The sequence below is a fragment of the Lutra lutra genome, chromosome 15, assembly GCF_902655055.1.
Source record: "Lutra lutra chromosome 15, mLutLut1.2, whole genome shotgun sequence".
NCBI lineage: Eukaryota > Metazoa > Chordata > Mammalia > Carnivora > Mustelidae > Lutra > Lutra lutra.
In genome coordinates, this window is record NC_062292.1 from 12,901,844 (window position 1) to 12,916,921 (window position 15,078).

General features: G+C 40.2%; 2 protein-coding genes across 4 annotated transcripts in view; one reads left to right on the top strand and one right to left on the bottom strand.

Annotated features, from left to right (window-relative positions):
- The window catches only part of INTS7 (integrator complex subunit 7), a 92,047-nt gene extending 84,507 nt beyond the window's left edge, over nt 1-7,540 (bottom strand). The window contains exon 1 of the mRNA XM_047704091.1: nt 7,336-7,540. Within this exon, the coding sequence (XP_047560047.1) occupies nt 7,336-7,429 (94 nt within the window). The 5' untranslated portion in view covers nt 7,430-7,540. The remainder of the gene's footprint in view (nt 1-7,335) is intronic.
- Nucleotides 7,541-7,740: 200 nt separating this feature from the next.
- The window catches only part of DTL (denticleless E3 ubiquitin protein ligase homolog), a 63,279-nt gene continuing 55,941 nt past the window's right edge, over nt 7,741-15,078 (top strand). For all 3 annotated transcript variants that reach the window (XM_047704095.1, XM_047704093.1, XM_047704094.1), the window contains exons 1-3: nt 7,741-7,935; nt 13,224-13,349; nt 14,128-14,226. In XM_047704095.1, the coding sequence (XP_047560051.1) occupies nt 7,884-7,935; nt 13,224-13,349; nt 14,128-14,226 (277 nt within the window). In that variant the 5' untranslated portion in view covers nt 7,741-7,883. The remainder of the gene's footprint in view (nt 7,936-13,223; nt 13,350-14,127; nt 14,227-15,078) is intronic.

The window sequence follows — 15,078 nt, forward strand, 5'->3', positions numbered from 1 at the left end:
GGGACTCGATCCCAGGAGGCTGGGATCATGACCTGAGCCAAAGGCAGCTGCTTAACCAACTGAGCCACCCAGGTGTCCCTAGATAACAATGTTTCTTAAAGGCTCTGAATTAATTGGCAAATTTTAAAAATGAAGTGAGACTTCACCTAATACACAGAATTTCTAGTTTTGAAAATTTTAAAGATCTGAAATGTCACTAAAGAAGGTGGGAGTCTTGACCAAAGAAACAGTGTAGTATTACGGGTCTGTGATGAAGGCCCATTTGGGTTTGCAATCATTTCTGATAATAGCCACGTACCCTACAATCTTTCTCTAGCAATTTTTGGCTGCCTCTGGGCACACATAACTAAAAGGGAATCTTGGATGAGAATTTAAAGTGCTGGCAAGGGGGCACCTGGGTGGCTCAGTTGTTTAAGTGTCTGCTTTTGGCTCAGGTCATGATCCCAGGGTCCTGGGACTGGACCTCACACCAGGGTCCCTACTTCGAGGGGAGTCTGTTTCTCCCTCTGTCCCTCCCATTGCTCATGCTATCCCTCTCTCTCTCTCAAGTGAGTAAATAAAATCTTAAAAAAAAAAGTAAAATGATCTCAGGGTGCTGTGATCGAGCCCCACATCTGGCTCTCTGCTCAGCAGGGAGCCTGCTTCCCACTCTCTCTGCCTGCCTCTCTGCCTACTTGTGATCTCCTCTCTGTCTCTCTCTCTCTGTTAAATAAATAAATAAAATATTTTTTAAAAAAAGTAAATAAAATTAAGCGCAGGTAAGAAAGTTAATGAAGTTAATAAAATGTGGCACCATGAAATCGAAGCTTGATACAGAGGAAACAACAGGAAGAGTCTGATGGGTAGGGCAAAGGAGACAGGTGAAGGTACGGAGGTCTGAATGAAAGTGAAGAATGATCAATACAGCAGTTACTCATGAAATGGCAATGGCCCATATCCTGTGCCACGCTACGAAGCACTTTACATGAATTAAACTCTCACTGCAGTCATAGAAGTTAGGTACTATTATTACCCCGTTTTAAAGATGACGGACACAGGCAAAGACTGGTTATGCAATGTGCCTAAGACAAGAGCCAATAAATGGCAGACATGGGATTCACATCCAGGCAATCAGGCTCCAGAGCCCGTGGTCCTGAACCATTATGCTAAAATACATCTCGAGAAAGTAACTAACTAGAGGACAGAGGTTAAGATTTTAAAAGGGATATTTAAATTACAATTTTAGAGTGATGTAATTCTGAGAAAAAGACAAATTCTAGGGAACTGAGGGAGAATAACTAAATGATGGTAAACTCGGGGACTGTTATGTACAGTAATCAAGTTTTCAAAACAATACACATTTCCAGGTAACATGTATCAGCCAGGATTCTTAGCTTCAAGCAACATAAGCTACTGGCTGATCATGAGTTTATTAAAAACCTAACAGTTTCAAGGCTAAATATCTAAGAACACCTAATATCACCCTGCCAGACTGATTAGATGGTAAGTCCTGTTGCTAGGAAACACCAGATGATGCTAAAATCAGCTCTACTGACACCCAGGAACCCTGTAGCCATTGCTGCTACTGTCCCCTAGAATCATCATAGCTGCCGTGGCTGCCAGGGCACAGAACTGTGACCGTGCCCTCCAACTATGCCTTCTTACACTGCTGAACTGCTGAGCAGAGCCCAGAAGAGGTCTGTCTGACCGGCAGGGTTAAGGTCATATCCTATGTTCTTGAAAAGGAAGCCAGAAGGTGAGCTTTTGCTTCCACCCTAGTGAGGTGGACGTATAATGTGGGTCATTCCGCAACCGCAGGAGGAGTGATCACAAGATGCTAAGTGACCACCACCATGACGAGTACCATTACGAAGAACACTGCTAACGCACATTACCTTACAAGCACATTCTAGGAGAGTTTGTTACACACATTTGCTTCAGCTAAGGAGTGAGGATGACTCAAAGAATAACCATAACACATATATATCTTAAAGTGTACTCATTAAAAATGGGGGTAAGAGCAGGAAAAATACCAACACAAATACGCACCACACATGATAAGGGAACCTAACAACCCATCACTTAGTAAATCAACAATGGCAAGTCTCAGAAAATTATATTTAAAAAGCAGGAATAGAAAAAACTGAAATGAGAGTCAACTCAACTGATAATAATAAAACACCCTTCACCCGAATTTCACAAATTGTAATTGCACATGGTGGAATGTGTGCAATATTGTATGGCACGCACACGGAACACTGATTTGATCATTAACAAATTAGTTTATATACGAATACCAACTTTCAGGAATATTTAACAATTCATTTTGTAAGTTACAAGACAGTAGCTCTTGGCTATCTATAAAAATGAGTCTGTGGATTTCAGTAAGAACTGAAAAAGGGCCTTGGGTTTTTGGACTAGCTCATGACCCATCCAGTGATCGCCCATCAGGAGTTGAGATGTTAAGACTGTCAATTCCACATGACCTTAGAGGTCCACTTCTTGACACTGTCAGACAAAATAAGGTCTGGTGGCACAGATTCTTGAGAATTTGGTTGACTCAGTGTGGGTCACATGTCCACCTGTGAATCAATCACTTATGGGATGGAATTAGTCACCTGTACAGACCTCGCTGCAGAGGCCTCTCTCTTTAGTAGGGGGTATGAAGATAGTTCCAAAGCTTCCTATTTGTTCATCCTAACACCAACCACATCTGTCCCAATACAGATCCTATAACAGCAATCACTGGTCTCTTTCACAGTCTGAAAATTCACGTTTTAGGATAAGTGAGGGGAAATATGGAGAATACAGAGTTGTCCTGATTTATATCAATTTTCCATTTCATATTTTAATCTTTCATTGAACACCCCATCACACTTTTCATGCAGCAGTAAGTTCCCCGACACCTCAAGTACAATTCCATCTTCTGTATTTCCTCCCTTCCCATAGCCCAGGGCAAGAAAGGGAACCACTCCTTTCCCTGTCTCACTCTTTCACCTCACCCTTCCAGGCAACCTCACAGGAATGAGATAGGCTGAGTGATGTCATTTAAGGGAGACTCTCTCCTTTTCACTCAGGGTGAAGGAGATCTTGCATGGGTTTCCCTAAATCATCAGGACACCTTCGGTCAGTTCAGACTATGCAGAACTTACACTAGTGAAAAAGTTACACTGATTAATTTATGTCAGATATGTCCTTTATAATGCCTACATTAATGATTATCCATATTATTAAATGTGTCAGATAAATAGAAGTCATACCTGATTCTAAAACTTAACTCTATATGCTTAGTCTTCACAGAAACTCAGTCAGCATGATTATCTGCTTAAAACTCTAAAAAGAGGATAGAAAGACCTCTATGTAGCAGCTAGAGTGATCTATAAAAATGTAAACCAATCCGAATCAATCCTCTACTTAAAGACTCTGTGTTTTCTCGATGCACTTGGCATAAAATCCAAACTTCTTGTCCTGACCAACAAAGCCGTATTTCATCTAGCCCTGCTTTCTTCTTTTTTTTTTTTTAAAGATTTTATTTATTTATTTGTCATAGAGAGAGAAGCGAGAGTGAGCACAGGCAGACAGAGTGGCAGGCAGAGGCAGAGGGAGAAGCAGGCTCGCCGCCAAGCAAGGAGCCCGATGTGGGACTCGATCCCAGGACGCTGGGATCATGATCCGAGCCGAAGGCAGCTGCCCAACCAACTGAGCCACCCAGGCGTCCCATAGCCCTGCTTTCTTCTTAAAGCTGTTTTGTTCACTAATAAAGCCCCAATTCTGAGTACGGTGACTAACACAATGTAGGTGATCCGCAAATATCTGCTGGATGAATGAATGGCTATCACGTGATTATTTTCCTGTGTTGCTAACTACAGCCTGAAGGAATGGACTTGACTCAGCTTCAAAACAGCATCCCTTTATTCCTAGAGAGATCAGCAACAAATAGCTTACTGCCATGCTTGTTCAAAAGGCTCAGAACAAAGCGCAACAGGTTATAAATGACATTTCCCAAGTGTGTATCTTAGGACGCTAGTGCCATAGTTGTTACTTTACAATGCAGTTCAAGTGTCACATCTGTACACATCTGTTACTGCCTACTCAACACCTCCATTTGGATGACTAAGGGATGTCTCAAATTTAGCAGTCCCAAACTGATTTCACTTTCATTCACTCAGTAAATGGCAATATATACTTCTAGATCAGACCAAAACCTCTAAATTTTTCCTGACCGCTAATTCTCACATTCTCAGCATATTCATTAGCAAATCTTATTGGCTCTACCTTCAAAATATATCCGGAACCTCAGCATTTCACACACCTTCACTAAAACAAGCCTGGCCCAAGCCACTATTTTCCTCCCCTGGATTGTTACAACTGCATCCTCACTAGTTTCCCTACTTTCATCTCTGGCCCTCCGTGTCAATGTAGCCTCAACACAACAGCCAAATTGATCTTCTCAATGTTAAGTCAGCTATGCCATAGCTCTGCTGAAAATCCTCCACGGTGTCCCATTTCACTCAGAATTAAGACCAGTCTTTCAATGACTTGTACTGCCCTACATGAACTGGCTTCTGGTTATCTTTTTATCTTCAATGTCTATCATTCTACTCCGGCATGCAAAACAGGCTCCAACCTCAGGACCTTTGCACTTGCTGTTCCTCTATTTGACCAGTGAGACCTTTCCTGACTATCCTATATAAGATAACAAACCAACCCCAATCCCACACCCAGTTTTCTCTAGCCCCTTTCATTAGTTTCATTTTTCTCTACAGAATGTTATCACTACTTGTCAAAATATATGCATACTATATTTGCTTGCTGCCTGTTTTCTCTGTCCAAAAGGTAAGTTCTATAGAGGTAAGAGCTTTGTTTTGTTTTGTTGCTGTTTCCCTAGTACAAACCCTGAGGAAGTAAGTCAGATGCATGGATGTGAGTGTCTGTATGTGTAGGGGGGAGGGTGGAAAGAACAGGAAGAAAGGCTATGGGAGTAAGAAACTCCTATTAAAATACTTCAGAAACAGTATTCCTTGGAATGCACTTTGGGAAACTCCCATCTAGATGTTCTAGAATTTAAAAGAAAGTTAGAATTTGTAGCCTTCTGACCCTATGAACTTCCACTCATAAAACAAAAATATTTTAACAGATAAAGCATGAAATGACTCAATAGTTAAAATACTGAACTATAGGGGCGCCTGGGTGGCTCAGTGGGTTAAGCCGCTGCCTTCGGCTCAGGTCATGATCCCAGGTCCTGGGTTCGAGCCCCACATCGGGCTTTCTGCTCAGCAGGGAGCCTGCTTCCTCCTCTCTCTCTGCCTGCCTCTCTGCTTACTTGTGATTTCTCTCTGTCAAATAAATAAATAAAATCTTTAAAAAAAAAAATACTGAACTATATTCTAATGAAACTGGCTATTTCTGAAATCTAATTTTTTTTTAAGATTTTATTTATTTATTTGACAGAGATCACAAGTAGGCAGAGAGGCAGGCAGAGAGAGGAGGGAAGCAGGCTGCCCGCTGAGCAGAAAGCCCAATGCGGGGCTTGATCCCAGGACCCTGAGATAATGACCTGAGCCAAAGGCAGAGACTTAACCCACTGAGCCACCCAGGCGCCCCTGAAATCTAATTTCTTAACAGCTTTAAAAGGTATATAGCATGATGAGGTGAAAAAGAACAAAAGTTTTGTTCTTATATTATTCAAATTTTCTTTCTGAGCCTGAGACTTACCTGGGAAATACTCACCTGGGAGAACTGAAAGTGACCACTTAACACCTATGACTGACAGCTGGTTTATACTTAAACACTCAATGGCCATCCATTTATTTCTTCCAGTTCTGAAATGTTTCTATTTCAACTTCTAAGCAGCAAAAATTGTGGGGTTTTTTTCCTTAACACAATGGCAAATTTTTAAGAATTAAACAATTCTAGATTTTCTGACATCTCAGAGCCTGATCCTGACCTTTGCTCTCCAACCATCATTATCTCATCTCACCATCATTATGATATAAGCCCACCTGGCCCAGAGTGGTAGAAAATGTCTTTAGATTTGGGGGGGTTATTAGATATGTGGACCTGCAACTCTCTCTGGGGAAAAAGGAAGAAATTTCCAGACTGGAAAGGAAAAGGTTATGCAGTGTTTAAAAAAACACATTTAATATTATAATTTTATATTTCATAGGGGAAAAGCCCTACAGCTTTGGTAAGAGAAAGTAAAAAGTTGAACATTATTTTCTTGACTGAAGGGGATGCACTAAGTGACTCAATCAAAGGAATATCTCACTGGAGTGTTGTGACATTTTTATGTTAATCAAAAGGAGTTAAAAGCTTTTTAAAAAGTCTGAGAAACTCTTATCTAGACCTACCCACTAGAAATGTTTACAGATTAGAAAACAAGAAAATGAAATCCCAAAAAAGTTAGCTGGGAACCGGCTCAAAGTGGACTTCAAGACAGATCCTTCTAATCTGTAGTCCCAATTCTCAATGTATTATATATTGGTTATAGTTAAGGAAGAATTAACTGTATACCACGTGACAAATGATTCCCCCATTCAATAAAAATCACTGAAACAAAGAACTTGAGTTCTTTACTGTCAAATATTCGCATCTGCCTTCCATAGCCTTATGTAAAAAGGCATATCTGTTTTAGCATTTAATAATGGATTCTTTTGCATACAATTATATCACTTAATATTACAACAGTCCTGCAAGCTCAATGGTACTGGACCTACTTTGCAGCCAAAAAAGACAAGGTTGGGTGAAGTTGGGTGATCATAAAATTGGTGGCACTAGAATTCGACTCAGTCTAAGTCCCAAGCTCCTTTCACTACACCAAGCAGCCCTACACCTCCCACCCCTCCTCCCACAGGAAAACAGAACTCGTGGAATTTACACGAAAGAGGAGCTATGCTTTTCGGATTTTCTTGGTCGTATTTAATGTCTAGTAACCCGTAGGTAAGAGTTACAGAAATAAAACACATCGTTATAAAGTGGGTGCAAGATTATTATTCAGCACTCTTGATGAAGACCTTGTTTCAACTGAACCTACTGACAAATAATTTCACAATTTAAATGTAGCATTTTTACAAACTGCTTGGAAAATCGGGGGACTGTGCCCTCAAGCGGTCAAACACGGCCCGTCACCGGAGCTCTCCACTTATTCAGCTGGTGCAAAGCCAAAATAGCAACGCTGCAATTTTCCTGCAATCTCCCAAACCTGCAAATGCTCTGGACTCTCGGAAAGCATAGGTGCCCGCCCTCGCCCCCGCCCCGGGAAGCTAGGCGCATGCGCCTGACGGACGGCTACCACCGCCTGGTGGCGCCATTGCCCCCCACGCCCGTTTCACCCGCTCAGCCCGCTCTTTCGAATACCTTTGTCTAATTCCATAAGGGCAGAGTTAGCATCCAGCTCCTGTTCGCCATAGCCGGCATCTGCCAGGAAAGATTTAGTTGAGTTTGACGCCATGACCCGAATAGTCACTCGACTAGTCTATTTAAAAAGATTGAAAACTCTGCCCCAGCACCGCCATCTTCTTCCACCACCTTCTCGCGGATTTTTCCTCCGCGCTCTGTCAAGCCCTGTTACGCATGCGTCCTGGTCACCCCGCCGTTCGCCAGCGCCTCTGCGGCCCCCCGCGCAGGCGCTCAGGGAGCTCCTGAACTCTGGGTTCCCGCGGCTCGGAGAAAAGGAGGCGGGGATTGGAAGGGGGAAGTGACTCGGAGGCGCCCGGACGCCGCCGCGGGAGCCAATCAGACGGCGTGACGTCAGTTTGGCGGGGAGTTTGGTGGCCGGGGCTTACAGTGGCGGGAGTTGGAGGCAATAACTAGTCGTGTTCTGAGGGGCGCAAGATACGATTTTTGTTGAAGCTGGGGGGCATTTCACGGCTTTTCTGTCAGTTGAACCTTTTCCTCTGGCCCAGATGCTCTTCAATTCGGTGCTCCGCCAGCCCCAGTTCGGCGTCCCGAGAAATGGTGAGTAACGGCCCTAACCGCTTCTTCTTGCTGGCGGGCTTCGCCTCCCCCGAACAACGCGGCGGACCAAGGCCGACTCCAACTCTGTTTCCCAGCCCCCGACTTCTCCCATGGCCGGAGTGAGTTCGTGTTAGCGAGGACTGCTGAAACAAGCTGCACTTTCTTGCCCTTGGGACACTTTTAATCGTAATCGGGATTTTTAAGATCGTAATGTGGGCTGACGGAGGGAAGAGAGTCGAATCGACCGGCCGGCCTTCTTTATGGCTTCTGTGTTGCACAGTAACTGGAAAATGCGTGCATTTGTGTGTGTGCGCGCGGCTCCACAGCTTTGTGAGATCGTCAGGACTCGTGTTCGCTGATTGATTTGTCGATTCATTGATTAGTTTGTTGTAGAACTTTAGTGAGCCCTACTATTCGCTTATATATACTTGGGAGTGTGATCCGCTATTAAGGAACTCATTCCAGCCGAGAAGACAACATCTGCTTCCAGCATGGTCCGAAAAATGTTCCCCCTGATTACTGCATGTGCGTAAAAATACGAAATTACAGGGTGAAAAATGCCCATAACCGCAGCCCCCAGAGATAACCACTCGTGATCGATTAAAGTAGATTACTCCAAATGTTTTTCAGTGCCAACGTACTATGTATTGTTATTTACAGAAATGGGATCAAAACGTTATGTTTGTTTTGTTTTTCACTGTAACGGTATGATTTGGGGGATATTTCCGTAGTATGTGGAAATCCGACTTCCTCGCTACAATTCTTGAGGTTAAAACATCCTTAAGGTAAAACGCGACGGGCGGTGGGAGCTTTGAGTTTAGGTTTGGGTGTCATCGACCTGAAACCTGGTAAGTTTCTGAGGAGGGAGTTACTACCCAGACTAAGGCTGGATACAAATGAAACCTCGTTCATTTAAAAATGGACTAGGTCTTCTTTTTCTTTGAAACCGTGTGGAAAACAAAAAAGAATCGGAGAGGGGAACTTTATATATTAAGGCAAAGGTCTAGGAAGAGGATATGGAGAAATGGACTGAGGAGTAGTCCCACAACCTCCTGCCTCCCAATTGGAGCTTTTTACCCGTTCTCACCTACTTCCCCCCGGATAATCTTTCTGATTATACTCTAAATGCCCCTCTCTGACTCTGCTGGAAACTTGCTTGGGTGACATCTGTGCTCTGTCATGACTGGCAGGAGTGCCCAGTGATTGAGATCTGTCTTGGAATTAAACTGCCAGAGGTTTAATTCCAGCTTCATTCCTTACGGCCTGCAAGACCAGGGGCCTGCAAGCCCAGGGGCAAGCTGCTTATACTTAACCTCTATTTTGTAACAGATATTCTCCTAATTCTCCAATCTTTCTGTCTACTTCCCCCTTCTCTCTCATTACAAATACTCATTTATGGTTATGTGTCCGATACTGAAATTCATTCCTTGGTGTAGATTATGCAATGAACCTTATAGGACCATCTTCTTTCTCCTTCCATGTTGGTGTTCCACTCTAGGCCCCTTTCCTCCTTCTCCCTACTCTCATGGATGAGCCACAACCAGGGCATCTTCCACTACTACTTGCAACCTTCCCTTCCCTATACTTTACATCTATTCCTATAAAAGCCGCGTGACCATCTTTATCCAGCAGGTCAGTGCCACAAACATCTCAAACTCAAGTACTCAAAACTGCACTCACTTTTTCCCCAAACCTGCTATATATTACCTACCTTTGGAAGTGGTCCCATTATTTTAAACTAGTCTTCCTAGCCAGAAACCCGAGTCAATCAAAATTCCTCTGTTTTCCTCAAGATACGGAAAGTTCCCTTAAAGGTCCCTAAAAATCTCTTGAGTCTGTCCTCTCTCTGTTCCCACTGATTTTGCCTCATCACTATAATTTGGATCTGTTCTATGCTTACCATTCCATTTCCCTAGTTTGGGCCCTAATAACTACTTGTTTATTATAACAAGGCTCCCAAGTGGCCTCTTAGTTTCCCTCTCTCCTGTTTATTCTCCACATTACTGCCAACAATCTTTCTAAAGTGGAAATCTGATTTCTATTTATTTTTAAGTTGTTATCTAAAAGTTTTTATCATAGGTTTAAACTTATTAAAATTTTTAAATAAAAATGCTATGTCATTTAAAATTTATCTAATAGAATATGAACATTATAGTGATTTGATGATCATAACAATCATTTTTTAAAAATATGAACAAACTCTTTAAATGCCAGATTTCCAATGTAAATTTCAACCTTGAACAGCATAGGGGCTAGAGTCACCAAACCCCATACAGTCAAAAATCACCTATAACTCTGACTCTCCTAAAACTATACAAATAGCCTCTTGTTGATTGGAAGGAAGCCTTACCAATAACATAGTCAATTAACCCATACTTTTTATGTTACACGTGTTATATACTGTATTCTTACAATAAACATAGAGAAAAGGAAATGTTACTAAGAAAATCATAAAGAAGAGAAAATACAGGTATATTACTGTATTTGTGGAAAAAAAATCCGCAGATAAGTGGACTCACACAGTTCAGACCTGTGTTTGAGGGTCAACTCTAGTGGCTTTTTCTCCCTTGATTTTATTTCCACTTTATTTTTCCCACAGAATTTATCCTAATATAATTTGAGTCTAAGTTTGAAAAGTTATTCTCAATCCTTATTGATCACGCTGTCATGCTTCTCTGTGAAAAAAATAAACAAATAAACTCAGTATTTTCTGTAATCATAAGGCTCTAAGTGTCAAGAGTTTCCTCTGAATTGAATTGTTACAATTACTAGTATGCAAATGGTCAAAACAATATAGACTTAATTTTGATAAATAAATGAAGCAAAAAGTAAAATTTTATTGGAAGTGTATTTTTTAAAGAGATGGATTTTGCTGTTTATGATGCCTTTATTAAAGGAATTATCCTATTGTCTTTTAATTGGAGTCCCAGAAGTTTTTGTACCTTGGATCAATGCAAGGTATAAGATTGGGTAGGGAAATGCCTTTCTTTTGAAAAGTGGAAGAAAAGCAGTGATGAAGGGAGAGGAGGAAAAAGAACCTCAACCTTCTCAGATCAGTAGTAGAAATGTACCTGTATCAACTGATTATCTGAAAACTCATGTCTTTGAGTTTTGGATACCCCTTGGAAAATTGGTGTGTATCCCAGGGGCTTAAATTGTACATTGAGGAGAGAATAGGCTTTTCCAAATGAGTGTTACGAGGGGAAGAATTACTTGTTCATGTTGGAAGCTGTATAGCACAGTACGTATCCAAAACTTGCTCAAGAGACCAGTCCACAACTGTGTGTTGTAGGAACTACAGAAATGGAGGGGTAGATAGGGATAAGTTATTAAGCCATGTTAGGCTGTTTGTTGGTGTTTGAATATTAGTCAGGAGGCAGTAAGGTAGAGTTGAAGGAGTCAGCTTAATTGTAAATAATTAGGTATCCAAAGTTTATCATGTTCAGTTCTGCCTGAATTATTCAAGATTTGGTCCTTTTGAATTTGTATGTTGCAATCACTAGCTTATTATTATTTTTATTCCCAAACCACAAGTGTATATATACAGAGGTTTTGTTTTAAAATTCATTCTGTAGATGGATATTTGTGAACTCTACAATATATTTTATTCTTTCTTTAGTGATCTTTTAATAGCTTGTTTACACGATACCTGGCCTTGAGGTAATACTCCCCCAGGAATAATTACTAAATCTGGATTGTATTCTTTGCCTCTTTTGTACTGATACCTTCAGGTTATCTCTAGGAACATCAAAGCTAGAATTGTCTGAGGCTATATCAGACTTAGATGTCTTCTCCAAAGAGTATTTTTGATGAAAAGTGATCATTGAAAGTACCCTAAAATGTGGAAGTTTATTATTTAAACAGCTCTCAATAGATTGTAATTTCATTGTTTCCTCTGATGCTTAATAAACATTTAGTTCTCAGTAACCATTTATTTAATGTTTCATTTATATATTTAAAATGTGTTGACCTATATATCTAAATAATAGAACAAATCTTTGAAGATGGCTTACTATTTATTTAGGACCATAGTGCCCATTTGATCTCTGACCCAAGCAGAATAAATGCTCCCTCTACCCTGAATTTCTTCCCCTCTCTTGTATATTCAGTGAAGACTTAACTCATCTCTTGACGCGTTTGATTTCACCTAAAGACTTCCCTGACCGTATTACTAACCAGGGCTTAATTGATTGTACTCTAGGGGTGGGTACATAATGCCTCACTTTAAAATTGCTCTAATATAGTTTAAGATACTGTGACTTGTTGACATTTTAGAATCCTAGAATTTCAGGGGTGCCTGGGTGGCTCAGTGGGTTAAAGCCTCTGCCTTTGGCTCAGGTCATGATCCCAGGGTCCTGGGATTGAGCCCGTCATTGGGCTCTCTGCTTCGCAGGGAGCCTGCTTCCTCCTCTCTCTCTGCCTGCCTCTCTGCCTACTTGTGATCTCTGTCTGCCAAATAAATAAATAAAATCTTTAAAAAAAAAACCAAAAACTTAAAAAATAAAGAATCCTAGAATTTCAGTATTGGAAAAAGGAAGTGAAGTTAGAATTTTCTTCTGAATATTTTAGTAGCTAGGCAGGCAAATTTACATTCATTATTTCCTTTAACTCTTTGACCATTGGATTATATATGATGTTGCAGGTAATTAAAGAATTTGAGTAATGTTGATTTAGAAACTCTGGAAACAGGGGCGCCTGGGTGGCTCAGTGGTTAAAGCCTCTGCCTTTGGCTCAGGTCATGATCCCAGGGTCCTGGGATCGAGTCCCGCATCGGGCTCTCTGCTCAGCAGGGAGCCTGCCTCCTCCTCCTCTCTCTCTCTGCCTGCCTCTCTGCCTACTTGTGATCTGTCTGTCAAATAAAAAAAATAAAAAGAATCCTTTAGAAACTCTGGAAACAAAATGTTAATTGAAGAGAATGGCAGTTTTAATGGTTATGGTAGTCTTTTGTGGTTGTGTTCTGTAGTTGTCACCAAAGGGTGCAGGAGGGGTAAGATCTTTTTTAATGTACAAAGGCCACTTGTTTCTTAAAATCTTCAGTGTACCAGCAAGAGTCTCCATTTTAGATGGTAAGCCCAAAGCTGTACCTCACCAGAAGTTGAGAGTGCTTTTATTTCTACCTTAGGACCCCTTAGAAGAATACCAGAAACTATTTTAGAGGACCCTGAATAGTGAGTGGACTTACATAAAATATTAAAGCCTTTAAAAACAAATATTTACTTCTGCACTTGTTAAAAATATTGAAATGTGATGATATATTGAAATCTATAAAGAATTATGTCTTACTTTAGGATGGTCTTCCCAGTACCCTCTACAGTCCCTTCTAACTGGTTATCAGTGCAACTGTAATGATGAGCACACTTCTTATGGAGAAACAGGAGTCCCAGTTCCTCCTTTTGGATGTACCTTCTCTTCTGGTAAGATAATTACTATCTAAGCTAGGCTTGCTCAGAAATGATCTATGTCATACTTAAAAAAATATATACTGTGGTGTCCCCCTTTCAAGAAAAAGTAGGTTAGATAGATGGTAGAGTTTTTCTAATAGCTGTTTTCTGATTTATGAAATAAGACTTTTAAAAATCTCTATGCATAATTATATATTTCCTCTAAAGCATAAGACTATTATAGCATTTTTTTTCTTTTCTTTTTAACGGATACTGGGAAAGGATTGCAAAGGTTCAACCATCATGAAAACTGTTTTGCCCAATGGATATACCTTTTGGTCTGATGGAATCTCTCTGTAATGCACTGGGGAACATATGAACAGAAATGGAGTACTTGTCCCCACTGTTAATAGTTTGAGAGGGGAAAAGTAAAAGGGTATGAAAAGGAAATTTAACTAATAGACTCAGCCTGCTGGTGGTCTATATCATATGCTTTTCTTTGCCATTGGTCAGTGTCACTATTGTTTTATTTAAGTCCTACTCTTCTCTAAATAAGAGACTATCTGAGATAATTTTGGTGGTTTTGAATCATTTACTGAATTAGATATTAAGGCAATTTTAAGCAATGTTTAATTCAAATTACCTCTCTACCATAATCAAATGCTATTTGGATAGAATCCTCTTCCCTCTTCAGATTCTTTGTATTTAACTTGTAGCTTTCAGTTAATCTGTATTGTATTGTTTTTATAGCTTTATGCTCAGCTTTAAAATTTTTGTGTTATTCTTTATGTATTCTTTATTTCTTACTTAGCTCCCAATATGGAGCATATACTAGCAGTTGCCAATGAAGAAGGCTTCGTTAGATTGTACAACACAGAATCGCAAGCCTCTAGAAAGAAGTGTGTCAAAGGTAAGTCTAGGCCTAAAATTTTTGTTTTAATATTATTTTAAATTCATAAAGCTTCAAGTAAATTGTTATTTGAATATATTTCCAATTATATTCACTTCTGATGAAGTCTGTTTAGGGACCAGGTTAAAGAAAATGGTAGATGGCCCTTCTGTCAATAATATTATAAGTATGGCAATACTTTCACTGAAAGTTGAAAAAGAAATACAGTTTAGGATTAAAAACAGTTCTTCTTTTAAAAAGTTGAATCTTTTACACTTAATGTGGTTGAAGGAAACATTACTTTAAAATATTTATGTTGACCAAGCATCTTCCTTATATAAGGCAAATTTATACTGATCTTAAGAAGCTAATAATCTGGAACTAGTTATATCAAGTGTGGAAATAAGTAAAACAGGCTATAAATGATAAAGATGTACTCAAAAAATGCCACAGGTATCAAAAGGAGAGTTCTCATGTGGTAAAGATGGCAAGGACAATTTTTCATGAAGAGAACATTTAAGTGGGACTGTGGTATTTAAACCTGTGGAGATAGAATAGGATATGCCAGGTGGAAGGGACAGCATTAGCAAAGGCCTAGAGATAAGAAAGCATAGGCTGTAATTATGGAATGGGGAGGGATCCAGTTGGTTGGAATAAGGTATGTGGAGACAAAGATAAACCGTGCAACAGAGATAAAGGCCAAAGCATGCAGAACCTTAAATGTCAAACTACTTCAGATTCCATTCAGAGAACATGATGAAGATTTTTGAGCTGGAGAATGTTTCAGAAAGATTCCATTTTGGAGAATATATTACTAGTCACCTCATGAAAAGGAATTTGATATCAAATGATAGTTCTCTGCAATAGTGAAGG